This window comes from Sesamum indicum, linkage group LG6 (genome assembly GCF_026168435.1).
Source record: "Sesamum indicum cultivar Baizhima isolate 11 linkage group LG6, ASM2616843v1, whole genome shotgun sequence".
Classification (NCBI taxonomy): Eukaryota; Viridiplantae; Streptophyta; class Magnoliopsida; order Lamiales; family Pedaliaceae; genus Sesamum; species Sesamum indicum.
In genome coordinates, this window is record NC_142662.1 from 1,726,120 (window position 1) to 1,747,539 (window position 21,420).

The 21,420-nt window shown below is 35.9% G+C and overlaps 3 protein-coding genes and 1 long non-coding RNA gene across 4 annotated transcripts; 2 read left to right on the forward strand and 2 right to left on the reverse strand.

Annotated features, from left to right (window-relative positions):
• The first annotated feature begins 1,564 nt into the window (after nucleotides 1-1,564).
• On the forward strand, nucleotides 1,565-5,291 carry LOC105165632 (uncharacterized). The gene is made up of 2 exons (XM_011084708.3): nucleotides 1,565-1,724; nucleotides 2,366-5,291. The coding sequence occupies exon 2, from the start codon at nucleotides 2,473-2,475 to the stop codon at nucleotides 4,780-4,782; it is 2,310 nt and encodes a 769-aa protein (XP_011083010.1). The 5' UTR covers nucleotides 1,565-1,724; nucleotides 2,366-2,472; the 3' UTR covers nucleotides 4,783-5,291.
• Nucleotides 5,292-12,626: 7,335 nt separating this feature from the next.
• Nucleotides 12,627-15,982, forward strand: LOC105165337 (calmodulin calcium-dependent NAD kinase). Its single transcript, XM_011084319.3, has 8 exons — nucleotides 12,627-12,807; nucleotides 13,001-13,266; nucleotides 13,308-13,381; nucleotides 13,531-13,749; nucleotides 13,899-14,025; nucleotides 14,256-14,572; nucleotides 14,644-14,788; nucleotides 15,663-15,982. Exons 1-8 carry the CDS (start codon nucleotides 12,627-12,629, stop codon nucleotides 15,897-15,899), a joined length of 1,566 nt encoding a protein of 521 aa, XP_011082621.2. The 3' UTR covers nucleotides 15,900-15,982.
• On the reverse strand, nucleotides 13,331-18,274 carry LOC110012135 (uncharacterized). Its single transcript, XR_016065919.1, has 4 exons — nucleotides 16,060-18,274; nucleotides 14,248-15,834; nucleotides 13,869-14,106; nucleotides 13,331-13,773 (listed from the first exon to the last, which is right to left on the reverse strand). It is a non-coding gene; the product is annotated as an uncharacterized LOC110012135 (long non-coding RNA).
• A 694-nt stretch (nucleotides 18,275-18,968) lies between these two features.
• Nucleotides 18,969-20,305, reverse strand: LOC105165336 (uncharacterized). The gene is made up of 2 exons (XM_011084315.3): nucleotides 19,984-20,305; nucleotides 18,969-19,905 (listed from the first exon to the last, which is right to left on the reverse strand). The coding sequence occupies exons 1-2, from the start codon at nucleotides 20,179-20,181 to the stop codon at nucleotides 19,222-19,224; spliced, it is 882 nt and encodes a 293-aa protein (XP_011082617.1). The 5' UTR covers nucleotides 20,182-20,305; the 3' UTR covers nucleotides 18,969-19,221.
• Nucleotides 20,306-21,420: the final 1,115 nt, after the last annotated feature.

Below are 21,420 nucleotides of genomic sequence, written 5' to 3' on the forward strand. Positions count from 1 at the left end.
ACATAATTTTTTTACTAAAATAAATTATATAATTAAAATACATTACTAACTTTTTATTTTTTTTATACGGAGTTGGATATATATAAATTATTTAAGAATTCACATATAATACCATAATTTTTTTACATATGAATGAGCAAATAATAAATATTATTTATAAATAAACTGAGGCAAGTTTGGAACAAATTCATAACTCACTCAAGACAGAACCAAGTTCAATAAATTTGGACCTTTGGATCTGAACCCGCTAATGTCAAACGAATTCTGTTCCAATGCGAGAGAATGTGTCAACAACCACTTTGGAGCACATCAGCCTTAAGAGGACTCCCTGACTATTGAGACTTCTTACAAACGAGGGGTACCCCAAGATAAAGTGAGTAAGAAAAAACTTCCTAGTGGCTATGACCCACTGCGGATGAGGGGTACCCCCTAAGACTGAAGAAGGACTTCAAACTCTAACAGACTTTAACAGCCTACCCCGGTTGTTGGGGGGGGAGTATCCCCCAACTACCCTTCAAATTCGAAGGGGATCAATCAGTACTAAATTTGAGAGAGATCAATCTTATTCCAACCATTCCAACCACATTCTGCAAGAATCTCGGGTGGGGGATAGACCTCCAATAGAAGGGACGCCCCTATAAATACATGTTTGCTCCTTCATACAGAGAAAACCTTTTGAATACCCTTCACACCCCTCTGACACATTTTTCACTCCCTCTCGTCCCTCACACATTTGTTGCTCTTTAAACATTGTTTAAACATTCCACAAGCACATTATTACGTATTCTTGTTATTTTCACCAATTTTATTCACTATATCTCAATTATATTGCATTTATCTACTTTTCTATCTTCATATTTTTAAAAATTCAATACTAACTTGGGTTTCAGAGTGCTAATGCCTTTTTTGCAAGTCCCCCTTGAATAACATTCATTTTGGCCCAAACCTTGAACAATTATCTAGATTCATTGGACTCGTGCATTTTCTGAATGCATGACAATGTTAAAAGAAAAACATGAAATTATTGGAACTCAATTTAGAGGGTGTTTGACTAAACTAATTTGAAAGATGTTATATCCTTATATCATCTAATAAAATATTTTGAAAACTTATAAAATATTAAATTTTATTTTAGGAATAAATTCATGAAGCGTTTGAATAAGATAATATTTCAAAGATTAGAAATTTGTTATCAACTACTTAATTTATTTTAAAGAGCTTATAAGCTCATACATCTTATTTTCAACTATTATAAAATATATTATTTAGAAAAATATTAAATTCTTTGTAATATCTTATAAAATATATTAAAAAAAATTATAAGCTCACTCAAATACTATCTTAAAAATTTGCAGACGAAATTGACATGGTAAATTATCTAAAAATTAAATAAAAAAGTGAATATTGTGTTATTTGACGTTATAATTAAAATTAAATCACACCACTAATAAATAGTAATGGTAATTCATAGGGTCCATTTAAATTTTCTCAGTTTGAAAAAATATGAGAGTCCAATATTACCCTTGGAGTACGGCAACTAGTGCAGGGTGAGGGGCAGTATGGGAAATGTAGAAAAAGGAGGAGACGGATATGAATCGCGATGACCTAAATACCCTCTATCTGAGTCCAGCATTGCGTTTGTCGTTGGCATTGGAGAGCTCCGAACGCTCCTCGCCTCTGCCCTTCAAAATTTTCTGAGCTTCCTTTGCCCTTCCTTTTTTCAGGTATTTTCAATTCTCTCCTTTTCCTCTTTTCGGTACATATAAACCCCAACGATTCAATATGTGTTGCCCGCCAAAAAAAAGTTTCGAACTCGTCGATGTTTTTCTTCCTCTGTGTGTGTGTGTTTTGATCTGCGTGTGGTGTTGTGTGTAAACCCTAATTTTATGGTTCGTAGTTGATTTGTTTGGTTTGGCTGTGTTTCTTGTCTCTTTGTTTCTGTTTGGTTTTTGCTGGGGTGAATTTCGGTTTCGATGTATTCGAGGCTGTTTGAATTTTTGAATGAAGGGGTGGTTTTTTCTTTTGTGTTTTGCTGTTCGATTGATTGGGATTGGGGGCGTATGTGGACTTCTGGATGATTTTGTTGTGGTTTGTGTTGAATGATGTAGGATTTGATGTGATTCAAATTGTTTTTGCCGTTTAATTGGGTGGGTCACTTTTTTTTTCCTTTTAAGGGTTTTTTAGATGGTTCTTGTTTTTATTATATGTGCAATTGTTTATGTGATTGTATGAGCTCATGTGCTTGTGATTAGTTCATTTTTAGTATTTGAATTGAACATGATGTAAAAAGAAAGGAATTTTTAGAATATCAGGAACTAATATGATGGAAATTGGATATCTAATCGGTTGGGATTTTGAATGGCAGTCAGTACATAGTCTGAGAAGGAGAGGAAAGGCACCTGAGGAATAAGAGTTTGATTAGCTTTGTGTAACAAATGGAATCAGGATCTGGTGATTGATTAAAGACGAGATATGCCGTTAGTTCAGGAACTGCAATTTGGTCTTCAGCATAGTCATAACATGGAGATTCGACAGGGTCGTTCCGTAGGAACGTTGGTACAGAACCATGAGCCTAATATAGACTTAAGGGCAGTGGATGATAATGAGATGGGTTTAGGACAGGGTATCAGTCACAGTTATTTTCTTGTTCCGGCAATTGACCAGGCAATGGATCTTCCACATGGCCAGGATGGTGAATATTATAATGAGTATGATCAAGACAGCAAGCATGAGAACAAGGGTGATGTGGTTGATCATAGAGCATTGAATGGTGAAATTGGAGAATCAAGAATCAATGAAGATGATAGTGGGGGACTCCACCATAACAGACAATTGGCTCTTACCTCACAGGGCGATGAATTGGGTTTTGCAGAGGATAATGATTTGGCTGTTATGGAGAACCATGACATTGACAATAACATGGATCTTATTGTCCATCAGAACTCTGAAGTGGGTGCCATCTCCACCCCTCAATCTTCTGGTCTGCAGCCTCAATTTGTGATCACTTCTCCTATTGTTCAATCCCGTACAGAACTTCCTGCTCCCATGCAAGAACTAACTGTCGGGCAAGAGTTTCCTGATGTGAAGAGTTGTCGTCGGGCATTGAGGGACATGGCAATTGCCCTGCATTTTGAGATACAGACAGTTAAGTCGGACAAGAATCGTTTCACTGCCAAATGTGCTAGTGAGGGATGCCCGTGGCGAGTTCATGCTGCTAAGCTTCCTGGTGTTCCCACTTTTACCATTAGGACCATTCATTCAGAGCATAAATGCAGTGGAATAGCTCATCTTGGTCATCAGCAAGCCTCTGTTCAGTGGGTTGCTTGCTCTGTTGAAGAACGCCTCAAGGAAAACCCACATTGCAAGCCGAAAGAGATACTTGAGGAGATTCATCGTGTTCATGGTATAACTCTGTCATACAAGCAGGCATGGAGAGGAAAGGAGCGTTTCATGGCATCTCTTCGTGGTTCATTTGAAGAGGATTATCGCCTTTTGCCACAATATTGCAACCAAGTAAGACGAACAAATCCGGGGAGTATAGCATCAGTTTGTGTCAATCCGTTGGACAATAGCTTCCAGCGCCTATTTATTTCATACCAGGCATCAATCTATGGGTTTCTGAATGCTTGTCGGCCTCTTATTGGACTTGATAGGAGCTTTCTGAAAAATAAGTACCTTGGAACCCTGCTTTTCGCTACAGGTTTTGATGGAGATGGGGCACTTTTCCCTTTAGCATTTGGTGTTGTTGACGAAGAGAATGATGAAACCTGGATGTGGTTTCTTTCTGAGCTGCATAACCTTCTTGATACTAACACTGAAAACATGCCAAGGCTTACAATCTTGTCCGATAGGCGAAAGAGCATTGTTGATGCAGTAGAGTTGAACTTCCCAACTGCTTTTCATGGATTTTGCATGCTTCATCTTAGTGAGAGCTTCTGCAAGGAGTTCAACAATACCCTTCTTGTCAACCTTCTCTGGGAAGCTGCCAATGCTCTTACTGTCATAGAATTCGAGGCAAAACTTTTGGAGATTGAAGAGATATCCCAAGATGCTTCCTATTGGGTACGGCGTGTCCCACCTCGCTTGTGGGCCAATTCACACTTCGAGGGGACACGTTTCGGTAACCTGACAGCCAATGTTGCTGAGTCACTCAACGCTTGGATTCTTGAAGCTTCTGGGCTCCCAATAGTTCAGATGATGGAGTGTATCCGTCGGCAGCTCATGACTTGGTTTAATGAGCGGCGTGAAGCCAGCACACAGTGGACATCAGTATTGGTTCCTTCTGCTGAAAGGCAAGTCTCCGAGGCTCTTGACCGTGCACGAACCTATCAAGTCCTCCGAGCAAATGAAGCTGAGTTCGAAGTTATATCCCATGAAGGAACCAATATCGTGGACATCCGCAACCGCTGTTGCTTATGTCGAGGGTGGCAGCTATATGGACTTCCATGTTCTCATGCTGTGGCAGCTCTCCTTTCTTGTAGGCAGAATGTTCATCGATTTGCTGAGAGTTGTTTTACAGTGGCTACTTATCGCAATGCATACTCTCAGACTATACATCCTATTCCTGATAAAACGCTCTGGCGGGAGATGTCTGGAGGGCCAGAAGCTGAAGATTCTACTGAAGACATCATTGTGAACCCACCTAAGTCACTGAGGCCACCCGGCCAGCCAAGAAAAAGACGAACTCAAACTGGAGATCGTGGTCAGTCAAAACGCGTTGTGCACTGTAGCCGCTGTTGCCAGACTGGCCATTTTAGGACGACCTGTGCCACACCTATATAGATGGCCGAGTGTAGGATTTGTGGGTATCTTGTTCTCCCTGTAAAGAATAGGCTCTTGGGAAGCAAAGTTGTCTGAGCAAGTAATTAGGGATGTCGTTTCTCTTTTGTATTCAGATGGATTAGTTTTGGGGACAGATTTACAGATGCTGTTCAGCAACTTGGGTTGGTGCTTCAGTTGCATAAACTACAGCTATTTAGACCGAGTTGATGAAAATTTCCATGAGGATATTTTGTACTTTGGATAAGGTAGCAAACTTCAAACTGATGGCGAATGCACCCTGCTGGTTGGACCAGGATAACAACAATCTCAAACTACATGGTGTATTTTGTGTTAGCTTAGCCCGTTTCTAATTACTAGTCTACCCTATATTTGTTTTCCTTAAGCCAGATAGTAGAACCTTACAAAAATTTATCCACTCTGGAATAGTTATCTGATATTATTCCTATATGATATAGGAATAACATAAATTAAATTGCCATAATTATTAATGAAAATCATTTTTTTAATAATCATGCATTGAGTTGAATGAACAATTATATTATTTAGTGGGAACATTTTTGTATGAAAAATTAGTTTTTTCTATTAGTATTCAATATATGATGATATAAACGACAAAAATTTGTAGGAAAAAGATAAATATGAAATATACTGAACCCAAAGCTAAACAAACTAGTCAATATATCAAGTGATATTGATAAGAAAGGTGATGGTATCTCTACTCAAGAAAAAAGAGGACCAAAACATCAGACTCTGAAATTCAAATTTCGAGACCCTTAATAATTTCAAAAGAAAATTCAAAAAATCAAGCAAAAGGAAGATGTTACCAGCAATCAACATGATAATAATAAATAAAAATATCGAAAACGAGACAGAATTTATGGGAACATGAGTTTAGATAATAGTTAGGGATAATTTGCATTCCTTCTATGAATTTAGTGTAATAACACGTATAAAAAAATAATTGAGAATCAATTGAATCACTTATTTTTTATAAAAAAGTACTTTTTGTAATAAGATAGACAAAAATGTTCAAAAATACCATTGTGATATAACACAAAATAACTAGAAAAAATCATCAAAACTCATAGGATTTAGTCCATTGAGAACTTTCCTAGCATAGATATAAATGACAATTAGTTAGATCTCTTGTCATATTACATTAGATAAAAAATGAAAATTAACTAAATAAATTATCTTGTAAGCTAAATATTTTGAAGAATAAAACAAGTTAAAAGACAAATGGGAATCAATTAACTACTTATCCCCTGTAAAAATACTTTTTGTAGTAAGATATACTAAACGTAATTTGATTATTTGAGGTGTAATAACTACTGCGTACTTTATATGATTTTTCTTTATTCACCTATAATATGATAGAACAAAATATTAATGTACAAGATTTAATTTTTTTAATAATATATGATAGAACTTGTTCCTTCTAATAGTTGCGTAACACCCTTTTTGTTTTCAAAATTTAGTTAAAATTCTCTTGTGTTAAAAAAATAGGCAAAAAACTCTTTGTGTTTTATAAAATACAGTAAAAAAGCCCCACTCTGTTTTTTCATATTTAAATTAATTTATTTATATTTTTATTTTATTTAAATATATTTAATTAATTTAAATTATTTATTGAGTCCAAATATATTACAATAAATTATATTTATTCATGAAATATATTAATTTAATACAAAACTCCTAAAATGTATATACATTTTTTAAAAATTTAAAAGCTGAATTGAAAAAAAAACACAATACATATTTAGTATACTAGAATTCACATTTTAAATTAAAATTTTATATGCAATATAAAAGTCACTTATAATAATTATGTACTATTAACTAAACTAAATTATTATTAATTTAAATATATTTTATTTATTTATAATTAATACTATTGAATATCAAAATACCAAAAAATTAATATCAATTATTTTTAAAGTATATTATTCATTATAAATAATATTGAAATCAAATATTATAATTAAATAAATTTGAAAAAAATAAATCATTTTTACTTTACTTTTAAAAAGATAGATGTTTTTTTTTACCTACATGCCCGCGATGGCGCCTAAAAGACGGAGATCGCCCTTCTTCTCTTGGCAACCACCATCGTGCAGGTCCAAGCTATGAGGGCGACGTTGCTCCAGATCTGGCCGCCTCCCCCTTGCAGAAGGGGTTGGCAGCAGCGGAGATCACCCCTTGTAGAAGGGGGCGACGCAAGGTTGCCCCCTTTGGCAGGCCCTTTTGTGAACGGACGACGAAGACATCGCCTAGAACAGTTTGGCCGACGGACTGTAATGGCTTCACCGTGGCCGCCATCTAAGTTATATAATATATATATATATATATATATAATTTAAATTATTTAAAATTTAAACCGTTCATTTTTTACAAATTGAAAATCAATGGTTGTTATAAGAAGGTTATAACGGATAATTAACAAAAAAATTAATGCTGTTAGGACTTACTTAACAGAAGGGGAGAATATTTAACATTTTGAAAAGCACAACAGTTTTTTGCCTATTTTTTAACACTGGGAACTTTTAGCTATTTTAAAAACACAAATTTTTTTTATGCAATTTATCTTAAAAAAATATCCCAACATTTAAATGCTACTACTAAACAATCACTACACATATCCGTTCTTTGAAAAAAAAGAACATAAAAAGAAAAAAATAATTGGCACAAAACCATAGAGAAATATTGTCTATACTATTATAAAAGTGTGAATGGAAAAGAGATATTTTAAAATTTTTGTATTATATATTATAATTTTTTAATATAGTTACCAATAACAAGGATTGAATAGGTATTGAGAGATATATGAATTATCAACTTGAAACATTTCAAAATTTTTAAATGAACATTGAGCAATCCAACTTATACTCTCTCTATTTTATTTTATATTACAATATTTATGTAATAACCATAAATTTTATCCGAGATGTTTTAAGATTCAAATAAATTAATTTTCTCATAAACAAAAACGAATTAATGAATAGTCCCCATCTCTCTTGAAAACAACACCCTTTTTGCGGAAATTGCAGTTCACCTGGTGCGCAATTGTGCCGAGGTAAAATTCCCGATTTTATCCTTTAGCACAAAAACCTCGACCACATCAAGTGTATATTTATTTTAATAAAATATGATAAATTACCTTAAAATTTTCCTTTCAACAATATATTATTTATCATATATAGTTGAAAAAGTTAAATAAGAGAAAATTTGATAATTGATTCCTTGAAAATATATTAAAACTAGTTACAACAGAAAAGAAATACAATTTTAAAGTTTGATGCACTTACAAATTAATGAAACAAATATATGAGCTTTCAAAGGTTTGATTTATTTTATATTTTTAGATAAATATTGTACGAAGAAATAAATTTTAAATTACTATTCAATAGCATTTCATATATATAAATCAACCTAAAATTTAAAAAAGACCATTCAAACAATCTTTTCAAAAGTAATAATCCAAATCAAATAGACTATCAAGTAAATTTATAATTTTGAATTTAAGACCAATTTTTTAATTTAAAAAAATTTATTTGTAGATAATATATTAGTATTAATCAACACAAATGAAAGATATATAGTAGATTTATGATAGTTAAGATGGACTTCCTTTTATGATATATTTTTCTTTCTCAATGATGTGCATAAAAATAAATTGGCCCAAAAAGGTCCAAACGATTCAAAAAGAAAAAAAAAACGAGAGGCTTGTAACATCCTATGAGACCCAAAAACACTTGATAGGGGGTCTTTATGGGTATCCCCCAGAAAGCAAACAAATCGGCAACCTTGGCAAGTCCCCCCCAGAAAATAGATTGGGAAAGGAAGGAAGTCGAAGGCATCCTCTTCTCGTTGGGCCCATGAAGAGATCTAAAGCCCAAGCCAAGTCCTACCAATCCATGATGAGGATGGCCCGCTAAAAAATTACCAAGCTTAACCCAAGAGGGAAGCTCAGTACACTAAGATCGGCCCAGGAAGGAAGCCTGGTACAAGGTTTGCCTTCCAAGCCCAACCCCGGGGGAAAGGAGGAGCCTCAAAAAGCTGGATTCCTTGACCTAGGAGGACTCTTTGCAGAGTAAGAGTTCACATATAGAGAGAGTCCTCCTCCAACCAAAGACGTGCTGCTTAAGTCAAGGAGGAGATAATATCGTGCCTTATCCCCGAATTTTCGCCCGCTTTCTCGAAATTGCAGGTCACCCCAAAGTTCTTGGGAAGAGGGACTCTTTCTCCATAAATACAGGCAGCAACCCTCAACATGGATAACGACATCCCCCCAACAGACATACCATCAAGAAGTTGGAAACTGTCTTACTATTTCGCTGCAATTCTCAACTCGTGTTTTTGCCATATTTTACTCGAGAGCTCCCATGTAACTGGATTGCTTTCGAACTGAACTCTCCCATGTGCTATAAATAATTTCATAGGCTATTTTCAAATTGTATCATGCCTTTTTGTATAGTATGTCGAACCATGTATGGTCCTTTACAGTTTGAATGACATGCTTTATTCCATATGCAGGATCGTATTTCACATGTCCCAAAAGCAAAGAAGCAACAAAAGCTCTGTTTTAATTACCATGTTCAAGGGATATATTATTTAGAACACATGTCATCCCCATATTTGGTTATTATCCTGCCCAATCTTTGGTTTTATTATACTTTGAAGCTCCCATCTACACCACATATTTGGAAAAAAAAATTCAATCAATCAACTAATACTGTATGCTTATACGATAACATGCATACAAACACACACACACACATATATATATACCTCGGGTATGCTGCTTTTAGACCACTTTCCACTTGGTTGGCGAACTCTCAACTACAAAATATTCGCGATATGCATATCGTATCGAGTGGTCTTTCATCGCTCCTATTAAATATTCTTTATTTTTTAAGATTATTCTCACATCAAACCTTCCTTCATTAGTATCATAAAATTTGTATAATTCAAAGTTGGAACATAAATGGAATCTGCGGGTATCTTGGGGAATATTTATTCAAATAATGGTACAGAGTGATAAAATATTTGGTCAATAGTTGTGTTTGGCATAGCTGGTTCAGAAGATTATGGCATACCTTGTGCCAATGTTTCAACTATAACATTTATGTCACATCATTTTCGCCATCCTCGGGTGGAATTGAAAATTCCACTTCATCTAGTTCGGGATCATGGTCTTGAAAAATTTGCAAAATTGTCCGCATAGGAGGTTCTTCTGCATCATCCTCATGGGATATAAACTTTTTAGTTATGTGAGTATGCGATTGGGTAGGCTCTGTGTAATATGCGATTGGGTAGACTCTGTGTAATGGATTTCAATATTTTCAATACCTTCAGTAACAGTGACCATATCGAGAGTATAATATTTTGCATCATAATTAGAAAACCTGCAAAAAATTCAATTAACCTTAGGGTAAATTTGTTCTTATTCTACATATACTTCCATTATTTGGTAGCCAGTCACAAGGTTAAAAAAAATGACAAAGTGTCATCATCTTTGATTTATATGGGAGTTTCTTTAATAACATCATTATAATTTATTTAATCTGTCCATAATTGATTGTTGTTCAACATTACATCATTTTTCGCCATCCTCTCACGAAATAATAGACAAAACGGACAAGTGTTATTTCAACTATTGTAGTCCCCAATAGGCGACGAACCCCTTTCAAAACTTCATTGATGCTTTCTGACATGTTGGTCTTTAGAATACCGCATCGCCATCTACAATCATGAGAAACTGTCCATTTTTTCTTGTCAATCCGGTCTAAGAATGCAAACACTTCTAGTTTGTGGCTCTTTATATCCTCCACAATTCGATTGCCCTTTCTAATTTGATATTGAGAGTCAACTCTCCAATAAAAAATCCTTTAATTCCACATTCTTGCAATAACTGTTGAAATTAGAACATATGTGCTTCAAGAAATACCAATGCACTCCGTGAGGTGGCATAAAGTCCGAACTTTCGTGTACTGCTCTAATGATACCGAGGTGATGGTAAAAAATAAAGCACATCCCAAGCTGCCATTTTATAATATGTTTGCTCAACTATAGAAGAAACTATTTCCAAGATGAATAGGATTCTTCATTAACAATTGCAAAAGCAAGAGGGAGTACCTGTTGATTCCTATCCATAGCAGCTGCAATCAACATTTTATACTTGTATTTTGTGTACAAATAGGTTCCATCTACATAAATGACTTTACAACAGAATTGGAACCCTTCGAGGTTTGAACGCCCAAAAGACGTATCTTATCACATATGCACCAATTGATTGTTGGAAGATTTTGTGCTCCTATTCAACAATAATTCCTTTATTCCATCTTTCGGGAGCTCCCATGTATCTGGATTGCTTTCGAATTGAATCCTCCCATGTGCCATAAATAATTTCATGGGTCATCTTCAAATTGTACCATGTCTTTTGGTATGGTATGTCGAACCATATATGGTCCTTCACAGTTTGAATGACATACTTTACTCTATATGCAAGATCGTATTTCACCTATCCCAAAAGCAAAGAAGCAGAAAAAGTTCTATTTTAATTACCATGTTCAAGGGATATATTATTTAGAACACATGTCATCCCCATATTTGGTTATTATCTTGTCGAATCTTTGGTTTTATTATACTTTGAAGCTCCCATCTACACCACATATCTGAAAAAAAAAATTCAATCAATCAATTAATATTGTATGCTTATACAATAACATGCAAACATCCATATATATTTATATATACAAACATATATTTATATATATAGATATGCCTCGGGTGTGCTGCTTACAGACCACTTTCCACTTGGTTGGCGAACTCTCAACTATAAAATATTCGCGACATGCATATCGTATCAAGTGATATTTCATCGCTCCTATTTTTTATAATTTTTTATGCTTACGGGAACTGCATGCAGCATCGACTAATTATTTAATAAAATATATCTCTCTTAGGCATGATTTTGGATAAGATCTTACCGTATTCGTTGATAGCTCTATTTTAACCTAATAACAAATTAACTATTTTACATATAAAACAATTGATTTAATTCTTTCCCGAATTTTGATAAAAAATGATCTCATGATCTTGCTTTCGTGATTAATTAGTTTTATACCTTTATAATGAATGTCATTTCCCTCTTTTACACTATGAATGTTGCTCAATATTTTTCAATTTTAAACTTCTTGAAAATATAGGATGTTTTTAAGATCTATTTTTCAGTTCGCTAGAAAATATCTAGATAAATGTACATATGTTTTAATGGGATCGACGAAGGTATAGAGGTTAATATTAAAAGCACTACATGCAATATAAAATTAAAAATATTAAAAGAAATTAAGATTATTTAATATAATAGAAAAGTTTGTGGATAAAAGTTTTTAGAAAGTAGAGAGAAGTTTTAAGAAATACAAGTTTAGAGCTTTTATAATATTTAAAAATAATTTTTGAAAGAGTTTTGGAAATTTGGGGTGCAACATTTGGACACAGATTTACATGTAAAGGAAGTCGAGAATCTGAAACTTAATAATAATAATAATAGTAGTAATAATAATGATACCACCCTTTCCGTTAAGAAGTATAGTACTAACACGTGTTTTGAATACCAAAAGAACAAGCGTAACGGCTGACATGCAAACTGCTGAAGCATTCACATATACAGTTTCTCCCAATCAACAGGAGAATTCCTCTTTCTTCTCCTTTGCTGAATCAAGACATGCAGAAAGGTAATCTCAACATATATTGTTATTATTATTCACCCAACAAACAATGTTTATATGTATACAGATTGTGTTAATGATGATGCATTTTGTCCTTCACCTGCAGCAGGTTGTATGAACACAAACATGAATCCCACATCTACGGAAATTATCGTAGCCTCTTCAATCGGATTAATCATAGCTGCTGCTGTGCATTTTCGTCTCAAGAAAATCAGAGATCAACGAATTGTTCCCAAGATAAAAGTTTCGGGCGCGGGGCAGGTCGTAAGCATTGAGAGGTTCTCTCACTATGTAGGTAAATTAATCACATTCTTATCGATTGAATCACATTAGCATGCACGCATCTGACGCACGTATCTTGATCATGTATAACACCCTTTAGAGACATAGATTTATGATTGTTATTCTGTTGTCTGGATCTTTTTTATATTCCTCACACTGTGTGCTGTGTGTGTGTGGACATGAATTGTGTTTATTTGTATGAGCAGCTAGACAAATGGGGTTCAAGGACAAAAAAGAGTGCCCAAACCTGTGCAAGTTGGCTTCCAATTACATCAAAAAAGCTGAAGGGTGTGAGAATGATGTGTTTGAATATTTTGCAAGTGAACCAGATGCTGATTCCCTCTTCATAAAAATGGTGGAAGAGTTTGAGAGATGTATTCTCAGCTACTTTGCCTTTCACTGGAAACACACTTCTTATATGATCAGTCAGGCATGTGCTCTGATCTCCCTGCACCTCAATTTGAATCTGATCATCGATTCAGGCATCACATTTCCTGTGAAAATGTTAGTAACTGTTATTTACAGGTGCTTGGTGCTGAAACCGAGCCAAAAAAGAAGCTTAAGCACATTGTTATGGCAGCCACAAGGTATGATTACAATGTGAATTGCATGTTCTTGAATCCAAGAATAATGGTTGGTTAATGATCTATTATAGCTAACATCACCAACATGTTAGTAATAGGGTTCTGTACAATAAATTCCTCCTCTGTTTTCCTTTTTCCTTTTTGCCATAAAGAGAACAGAGATTCGAGAGGGTGACAAAGAATCTGAAGGTGGCAAGAGTATTTAACACACTCGTAGAGGAGATGAAGGCGATTGGACTCGTATCCAATGATGATAAGTGCACCGACGTGATGGTTCCCATGGCTCATAAAGACAGAAGCCCCGTCCTCCTGCTGATGGGGGGAGGTATGGGAGCTGGGAAGAGTACTGTGCTTAAGGACATCCTCAAAGAGTAAGAATACCAATGTCATATTAACTACACGGGATGAAAATAAGGTGTATTATATCAATGTATCATGCTCTGCAAGAGTTATAAAAATTTTCCAGGAAGAAAAAACTGTGATTTATTACCTAATATATCTTGTAACTGGGGTGGAACAGAACATTCTGGGCAGGAGCAGCTGCAAATGCTGTTGTGATAGAGGCTGATGCATTCAAAGAGTCGGATGTTATTTATAAAGCACTAAGCTCTAGGGGGCACCATGACATGCTTCAAACGGCTGAACTGGTATGCATCTCTTTCCAGACATCATATGACCAGAAGCTTACATCATCTATGTTTCGCCATTCTGGACTTGATTAATATAAACTGCAGAGGAGCATAAACTCCAAAATTATTTTATATCATTTAAGAGTTTAAAATTCTTTACTAGATACTCCATTTCACATTAAAAACAATAAATAAATTGTATTGGCAAAGACATTCTGAACACTAATTTAGCTGACTTGCATTTGTAGGTGCACCAATCATCTACAGATGCAGCATCATCCCTGCTTGTAACTGCACTGAACGAAGGACGAGATGTGATCATGGATGGAACTCTTTCATGGGTACCGTTTGTTGTGCAGACAATAACCATGGCCAGGAATGTTCACCGCCGCAGGTATCGCATGGGAGTTGGTTACAAAGTAGATGAAGATGGTGTTGTAACAGAAAACTACTGGGAACAAATTGATGAAGAACACCAGGATGGAGCTATGAAGAGAAGACCATACAGAATAGAGCTAGTTGGTGTTGTGTGTGATGCTTATTTAGCAGTCATTAGAGGAATAAGGTATGTATGTGAAACCATTCACATATAATATTCCTTCACCTCACACTTAACAACATATTTGCTTCTGACAGGAGAGCTCTAATATGCCGAAGAGCAGTAAGAGTGAACTCACAGCTAAAATCGCACAAGAGATTTGCAGAAGCTTTTTCAACATATTGCCAACTAGTTGACAATGCTCGACTCTACAGCAGTAATGCACTGGAAGGCCCTCCTAAGGTACAATCGCTCTTCTCTTTCTTCTTATGTCTACCATCTAATTAAGCTTTACCAACTCAACTTAACAATCAATATTAAGGGAGTGTTTGCAAAAACTTCTTTTGTTAAACAAGTGAATCAATGCCACGTAGCATCACTAACGGAAGTTTCCACGAAAAATCATAAATTTTATTCCGATTAGTATTTCATATTTATATTTTTAAAAATATTAAAAATATATTTAATTTAATCATGCTCCCACTTAGGAATATAATTATTAATTCATACACAATAATTAAATTTGTATGAGTGCAAAAAATAATTAATTTATTAATTAATCAAATAATATGTGAAAGAAATAGTATAATTAAATAATATAGCACGCAAAATATAAAAAAAGAAACTTAAAATATTAAATATGTAAAAGTGTAAATTTAATTATTGTTAAAATATAAAATTATTTGAAAACTCTAATATCAACTTTAAAAATATAATTTTAAAAATAAATTAAAAACGATAAAATTAAATTAAGATTATTATAATAAGGGTGAAGTTGTAAGAAATGAAATTGGATTTATTTACAAAAGAAAAAGCAAAACCAGCTAAAAACACCCCTCAAGGTGCTTATAGCTTTTGATCTAAAAGCACTTTTCTTAGCCGTTTCAAAAACAAAAGCTGGTACCCCAAACACTTGAAATATGCTTTTTTGGAATCAGAAGCAGAAAAACACTTTTCGTTGAAGCGCTTGCAAACACTCCCTAAGTCCAAGTATCCCAACTCCAGATTCTCATTTTCACCAAGGTTTAAGCAACTTGCATCAAATCTATTTTATATATCAAGTTGTGAACAATGTTTCTCGAAATATATAGATACTAACATAGATATGGTTGTGAAGTTAATAGCATGGAAAGACAGAGAAAAGAATTTGTTGGTTGATCCAGATGAGATAGACTGCCTGAAAGTGGTTGGAAGGTTGAATGATGCAGCAGATTCCATATTCGAGCTCTACAACAACCCGCACCCAGCATATGAAACAGGGTCTGTCTGGAAGGACATAGTTCTGTCACCTACAAGGTTGAACATTCAGAAAGAGCTCAAGTATTCCATTCAGAATGTTGAGAGAGCGATTTGACACATTGACAATCAGCAAGACAAAATTGCTCCACAGGCATTTATAAAAGATAAGTGGATGAAGAGAAGAGAAGAGAAGAGAAGATGAGGTTTGGTGAATTTTTTCAACCTAAAGATCAATTAATTAAATTCTACTACGTGAGTGAATTCAGGTGAAATACCTTTTTGGGATGAAATAGTGCCTGCTGGGAAGATACAAGTTGGAACCGGTAACTTATATGTTGCTCTGGCAGGCTTTTTGTATCAGTCAGACTGTAAAACTAACTGCCAAACCCCTGGATTTCACTGTCTTGAGTTCTGAATGTGATGAGGAGAGGTCTGTAGAGTAGAAACCACAGCAGGCATCTTAGAGTCTATATCTAGCACACTGTTCACGCCTAATTTGCCCATGCATTAAGAACAATAGCCAAAAGATTCAAATAAATAGTCGTGGCAATTCAGTACCACATTTTTCCATCTAGACCAAGGTGGGATGATTTCATATGTTAACTCAATTTTAAGAAACAAAACGACATTATCTTAGTGCAGGCAGTAGGAGAACAGCACGAATGAAGGAGACCAAGTGACAGCTAATCATGCTCGGATAGCATAAATTTTCTCACCTTAATATTTGGAATTTGGATTCAGCGACTTCCCCCAGAAAATATTTGCTTGTTGCTAATTAAGCAACAAGCTCATCAACAGTTAATTTCCAAAGTAACAGACTTCCTATTTCTTGTGATAATATTTCAGAACTATCCTTAAGCTCTGTTTAAATATTACCTGACTTTGTTTTCTGACTTATCTCCACAAGTCTCACCTGTAAGTTAAATTGGTGTAGGAACTACTTTGGTCAAAGAGGATTTTGCTTTGATGCCCTCAACCCTGGGTAATACCACAATGTGATAAGCTGTTTCAATAAAACGGGTAAAAAGATGAGCAATCCCTCCCTAGAGAGAGATCACAAATACTCAAATGAGATTTGCAGTCCTCACAAACCCTAATGCAAGTGCTAAACCTGCACTTTAATCTAGTAGCATTAATTATCCTGCAGTAGTCGACAAACAGCATTTAAATTCATGATCCAACGTCAAAATGTGTCTTCTCCACGAGGATGATGACAAGAAGTGTATTTAAACCCCGCAACCGCTCACACCCCCCTACCCGCGCCCCATGAACCGTTATATTTTTGTTTTTACTACTGAATCAAGATTCATGTAAGAATCAGTATCACCTACTTGCAAGTCTATTTCACATTTAATATGCCTGCCTCAGTCCCACAACATGACTAACTTATCAACAAGAAAACTCAGAGCTGATGACTAGTGAGATGTGTCCACTAAAACAGATATAACGAGTCAAATGCGTTCGCTAGGAACAGATACAACAGAGATAAAACAATAAACCTGTGAACAAATCACAAGCTTCCTACACAGTTACCACAAATAAATAAGGAAAGAAAACCTAGACACAATCAATTTACCTAAACTGGCTTTCCCTTGTTTTTCTAGACATGAAAATAGAATATGAAACTAAGATGGAAAATTCAAATATTTAACGAGCTCTCTCACGTAATACTCAACCCTAGGTTAGCTAACCTCATGAGATTTGCTAAGGGAATTTATCACAGAAAAAGAAGAGAACAAAATTCCAAATAATTTATAGGAATACTTGTTTATAGTGCCATATCCTTCTAGAGATGCCAAAATCATATTAAGCGAATTCTGATTTGTGTGAGTCAAACCTGCAGAGAGCTGTGTGGCATATACTATTACTAAAACATAATCACTAAAAAGCAGCTTATATGAATACTTCAATCGACAAGAATAAGGCAGCATTGACAAGCTTGAACAAAAAATAATAGAATGAACACTTTAAATTTGCTAAATTTTGCATCTTGATGTCATAGAAGTTAAGAAAAGGAAGCATGCATAATTCGAAGCAAAGACAAAATACTTGGAAGTGGATTTTAACCACGTGTTATTTGGCTAGGTAAACCATATAAACCATAGAAAAAGGTAAGTGATAAAGTTAATGAACAAAGTAATTGATGAGAATGGGTTTGACCAATGGCGTCACTGATCTCAGAGAGCAAGTGCTAAAACTGAAAAGATGATGAGGTCAGAAACAAATGGAAGAATGCCAGATTGAATCCCTTAGAAATGCATTAACAGATATTTCAGAAGCCAAGAAGTAAAGTATATATCTTCAAGGGAAAACGAATAGCTTAAAAATGTTTCCCAGTCGCGACAAGGTCATTAGGCAATGGCTTGATACTAAACACAGATTAAACTAGATAATGCTTGAACACTAAAAACATCTCTATTTATTTCAGAAAATCTGTTCTTCTGATATCAGGACACTCTCATCACTTCCTAAAATGGCCATTGTGTTTCTACATACCTCATTATGAATCTACTTGCATTCCTGGTACCAAATATTTCTCCCGTCTGTAGGGAATCTTTACAGTTGGTTCACCTGCACTTACAATAAGAGTAAATGTTATCATCTTCAATGTGTATCCAAGCAACTTAAGAGGTCAAAAACGAAGATAGGCAGCTCCAAGTTATAACCTGTGCAACATCTTACAATAATTCTAGCTGTTGCTACAGCCACTCATACCCACTTGCCTCCAAACCACATCCATGAATGCTGAAACTTCTGGCAGCAAGTTCCTTACCCAATACTATGACAAAGAGACCTAAAGCTTTTAAGCTGCTGTACGAAATATTACAAGTAAATAAAACGCAACTTATTACCTCGAAAAGAACGGTACATATCTTGAAACCAGCATGTAGGAGGCTTTTCAAGATATCGCAATCGACTTGTCTCCTTGATGTGCTACATATAAAACCCGAATTCCTCTCCTCATTTCCATTCACGGCGTGCCAAGCTTCATCTCACTCAACCACCGTTCCTGGCGTAAGAACATGCACTGACTTGCACTCCGCCGTAAGTCGCCCGGTCAAGAGTGAACTCCAATCACACCATAGCATTTTTGGGCAACAGTGTAACAGTTTTACAATCACTCAGCCATGACGCGGGGGAATAGCGAATTAAATACGAATTATGACAAAGTAAAGGGTGGATGTAAATGTAACTAATGATTCATATTGGGACGCATTTGATTCGAGCATATGAGTACAGCTATGAACTATTTCAAATCCCTAAAAACCTGATAAAGGAAACAAAGATATGTAGGAAAGGGCAAAAAAGGAAAAGGAAAATAAAAAAATCCAATCCTATCATACTCTGTAGCGCTGAAGCAGCTAAACCAACCAAAAGGCCCATGACGAATTTACAATACTATCCTACAAACAAACGTCATTTCCCAAACTACCCTCTCACTTCTTTCCCTTCTTCGCGGCGGCCTTCTTCGCCGGAGACTTGACAGTTTTAGACTTCACGCTCTTGACCGGAGTCTTCTTCGCTGCCGCCTTCTTGGCCACCGGAGCCTTCTTTGGAGGAGATTTCATGGCCGCCTTCCTCCCTGGATTCGACCTCGTTGTCGTCTTAGCCACCTTAGCCGGTGGTTTCTTCTCGGTCTTTGGCTTTTCCGGCGCCTTCCTCTTTGGTGCAGGCTTTGCCTTTGCAGGGGCAACCGCCTTCGGCTTAGCAGCAGGCTTGGCTTTCGCCGCGGGCTTCGCCTCTGCTGCTGGTTTAGCTTTCGGGGCAGCGGACGTTTTGGATTTCACAGCCGCGGTTTTAGCCTTGGGCTTGGCTTTAGAAACCGTAGCCTTCTTCTCTTTGGTAGCGGCGGCTTTGGGCTTGGGTTTCGAGGCAGGAGCTGGCTTCTTCTTTGCCGGAGCAGAAGCAGCAGCCGGCTTGGCGGAACGAGCCGATGGCAACTTATACGAACTTTTGACCTTGACGAGCTTGTCGTTAGACACAAGCTTCCTCAATTGAACGAGCAAAAGCTTCCTGAAATTGGGCGGCAGATTCTTCTGCTTATCTTCGATGAACTTCGTGATCGCGTATTGACTCGATCCGGTTCTATCCTTCAGCGTGACAATCGCCTCTTTAATCATCTGCATGCACACAAACATTCAGATCGCATTTCATGACACTCAGAACCCAAAATTAAAGGAAAACAACTCAATGAATACCTCGAAGTAAGGAGGGTGAGTCGGGGGGTTACGCTTTCTGGGAGCAGGGACTTTCTTCGTCTTGGGTTCTTTGGGAGCGGCCACTTTCTTGGTTTTCGTCGATCTCTCCGTAGACTTTTCTTCTTCGGCAGTCTCCTCAGCGGCGGGTACCTCAACCTCTGGCTCCTTAGGGAGAACTGGTTCCTCTGTGGTGGCCATGGAGAATTCCCTACAGAAATTCGGGGAAGGATTAGGGTTTCGGAATTTGAGGAAATTGGGGTGTAGATCTATGCACCGATGATAGAATCTAGCTACAATTTGTGGGTGCGTGTAATGGTGAAAGATGGGCGGACTTAAATAGTGAGAGTTGGGGGGCTCATATCCTGAAGGCAGAAGCTAATTGGTGGAGAGACAATTAACGCGGATCCGAGCTATGCAAAATTTTGAATTTGGACCGTGCGATTGGCTTTAATCTACAGCATTGTGCATTTGATGAGTAGGACATGGATTGGGATGCATAGCAAGGTTGGCTGGTTGAGGCCTTGGGTGTGTTTTTGTGCTTGATTCATCTGAGAATAACTTGAGCTATTCTCTGTAGATTGCGATGAAATAAAGTTCATTTTCTAGGGAATTTCATAAGCTTTTTAGGGAATGTTTGTTTGAGTCGAGACGACTAACGGTTTGAGAGATATTGTATTTGAAACAAAAAGTGGTCGAAATGTTAGTATTCACAGAACGTGTTGGAGTTTTAGAGCATTACGTGAAAATGCTTCGAACATATTGCTAAGTTTGACACCAAAGGTGATAGTAGCTAAACAGAGGGTTCTATAAAATCAAGAATCACGAAAATCGGACGAGGTTTGATTAGGGAAATGTAGATTTGGAATGAATTGAAGATGAACATGTTTAGAGTACTTTATAATCAAGTTGAGTAGTAAGCTTATGTAATGCAAGTTCGTCCAAGAAACTTGTTTCTTATGAAAATTTCTCGTTGTGGATCATTGTTTGTGATCAATTAACAACACAGAGCATAATACCGTTGCCTTTGTACTTGAAAGAACAAACATACTGGTTTTTACTTTTTACGTACAACATTTTTATCTGCATGGAATATTGTAACATGAAATAAAATTAAATTCGACGATCTCAACACGTGTTACATTCCTTAACGTTTAAATAAATGCGAAAACAAACTATTTAATATTACGATCATTCATTGATTTCAGTAAATGTGATAAAAACAATCGTATCTATCAACATGGGAAGTAATTTATGCCAACCGTACTAAATAGTATAGTAGTGTAGTACAAAATTCTTAATCTATTTACAAATACTACAATCAAACTTGTCATGCTGAATTCAACTATTAACCGGGACTTATTCTATAGATCACTTTCTTTATTTTGATGTTAAAATTATTCAACTTAACTCCTTAAAAAATAAGTTAAAAGTGTCAAA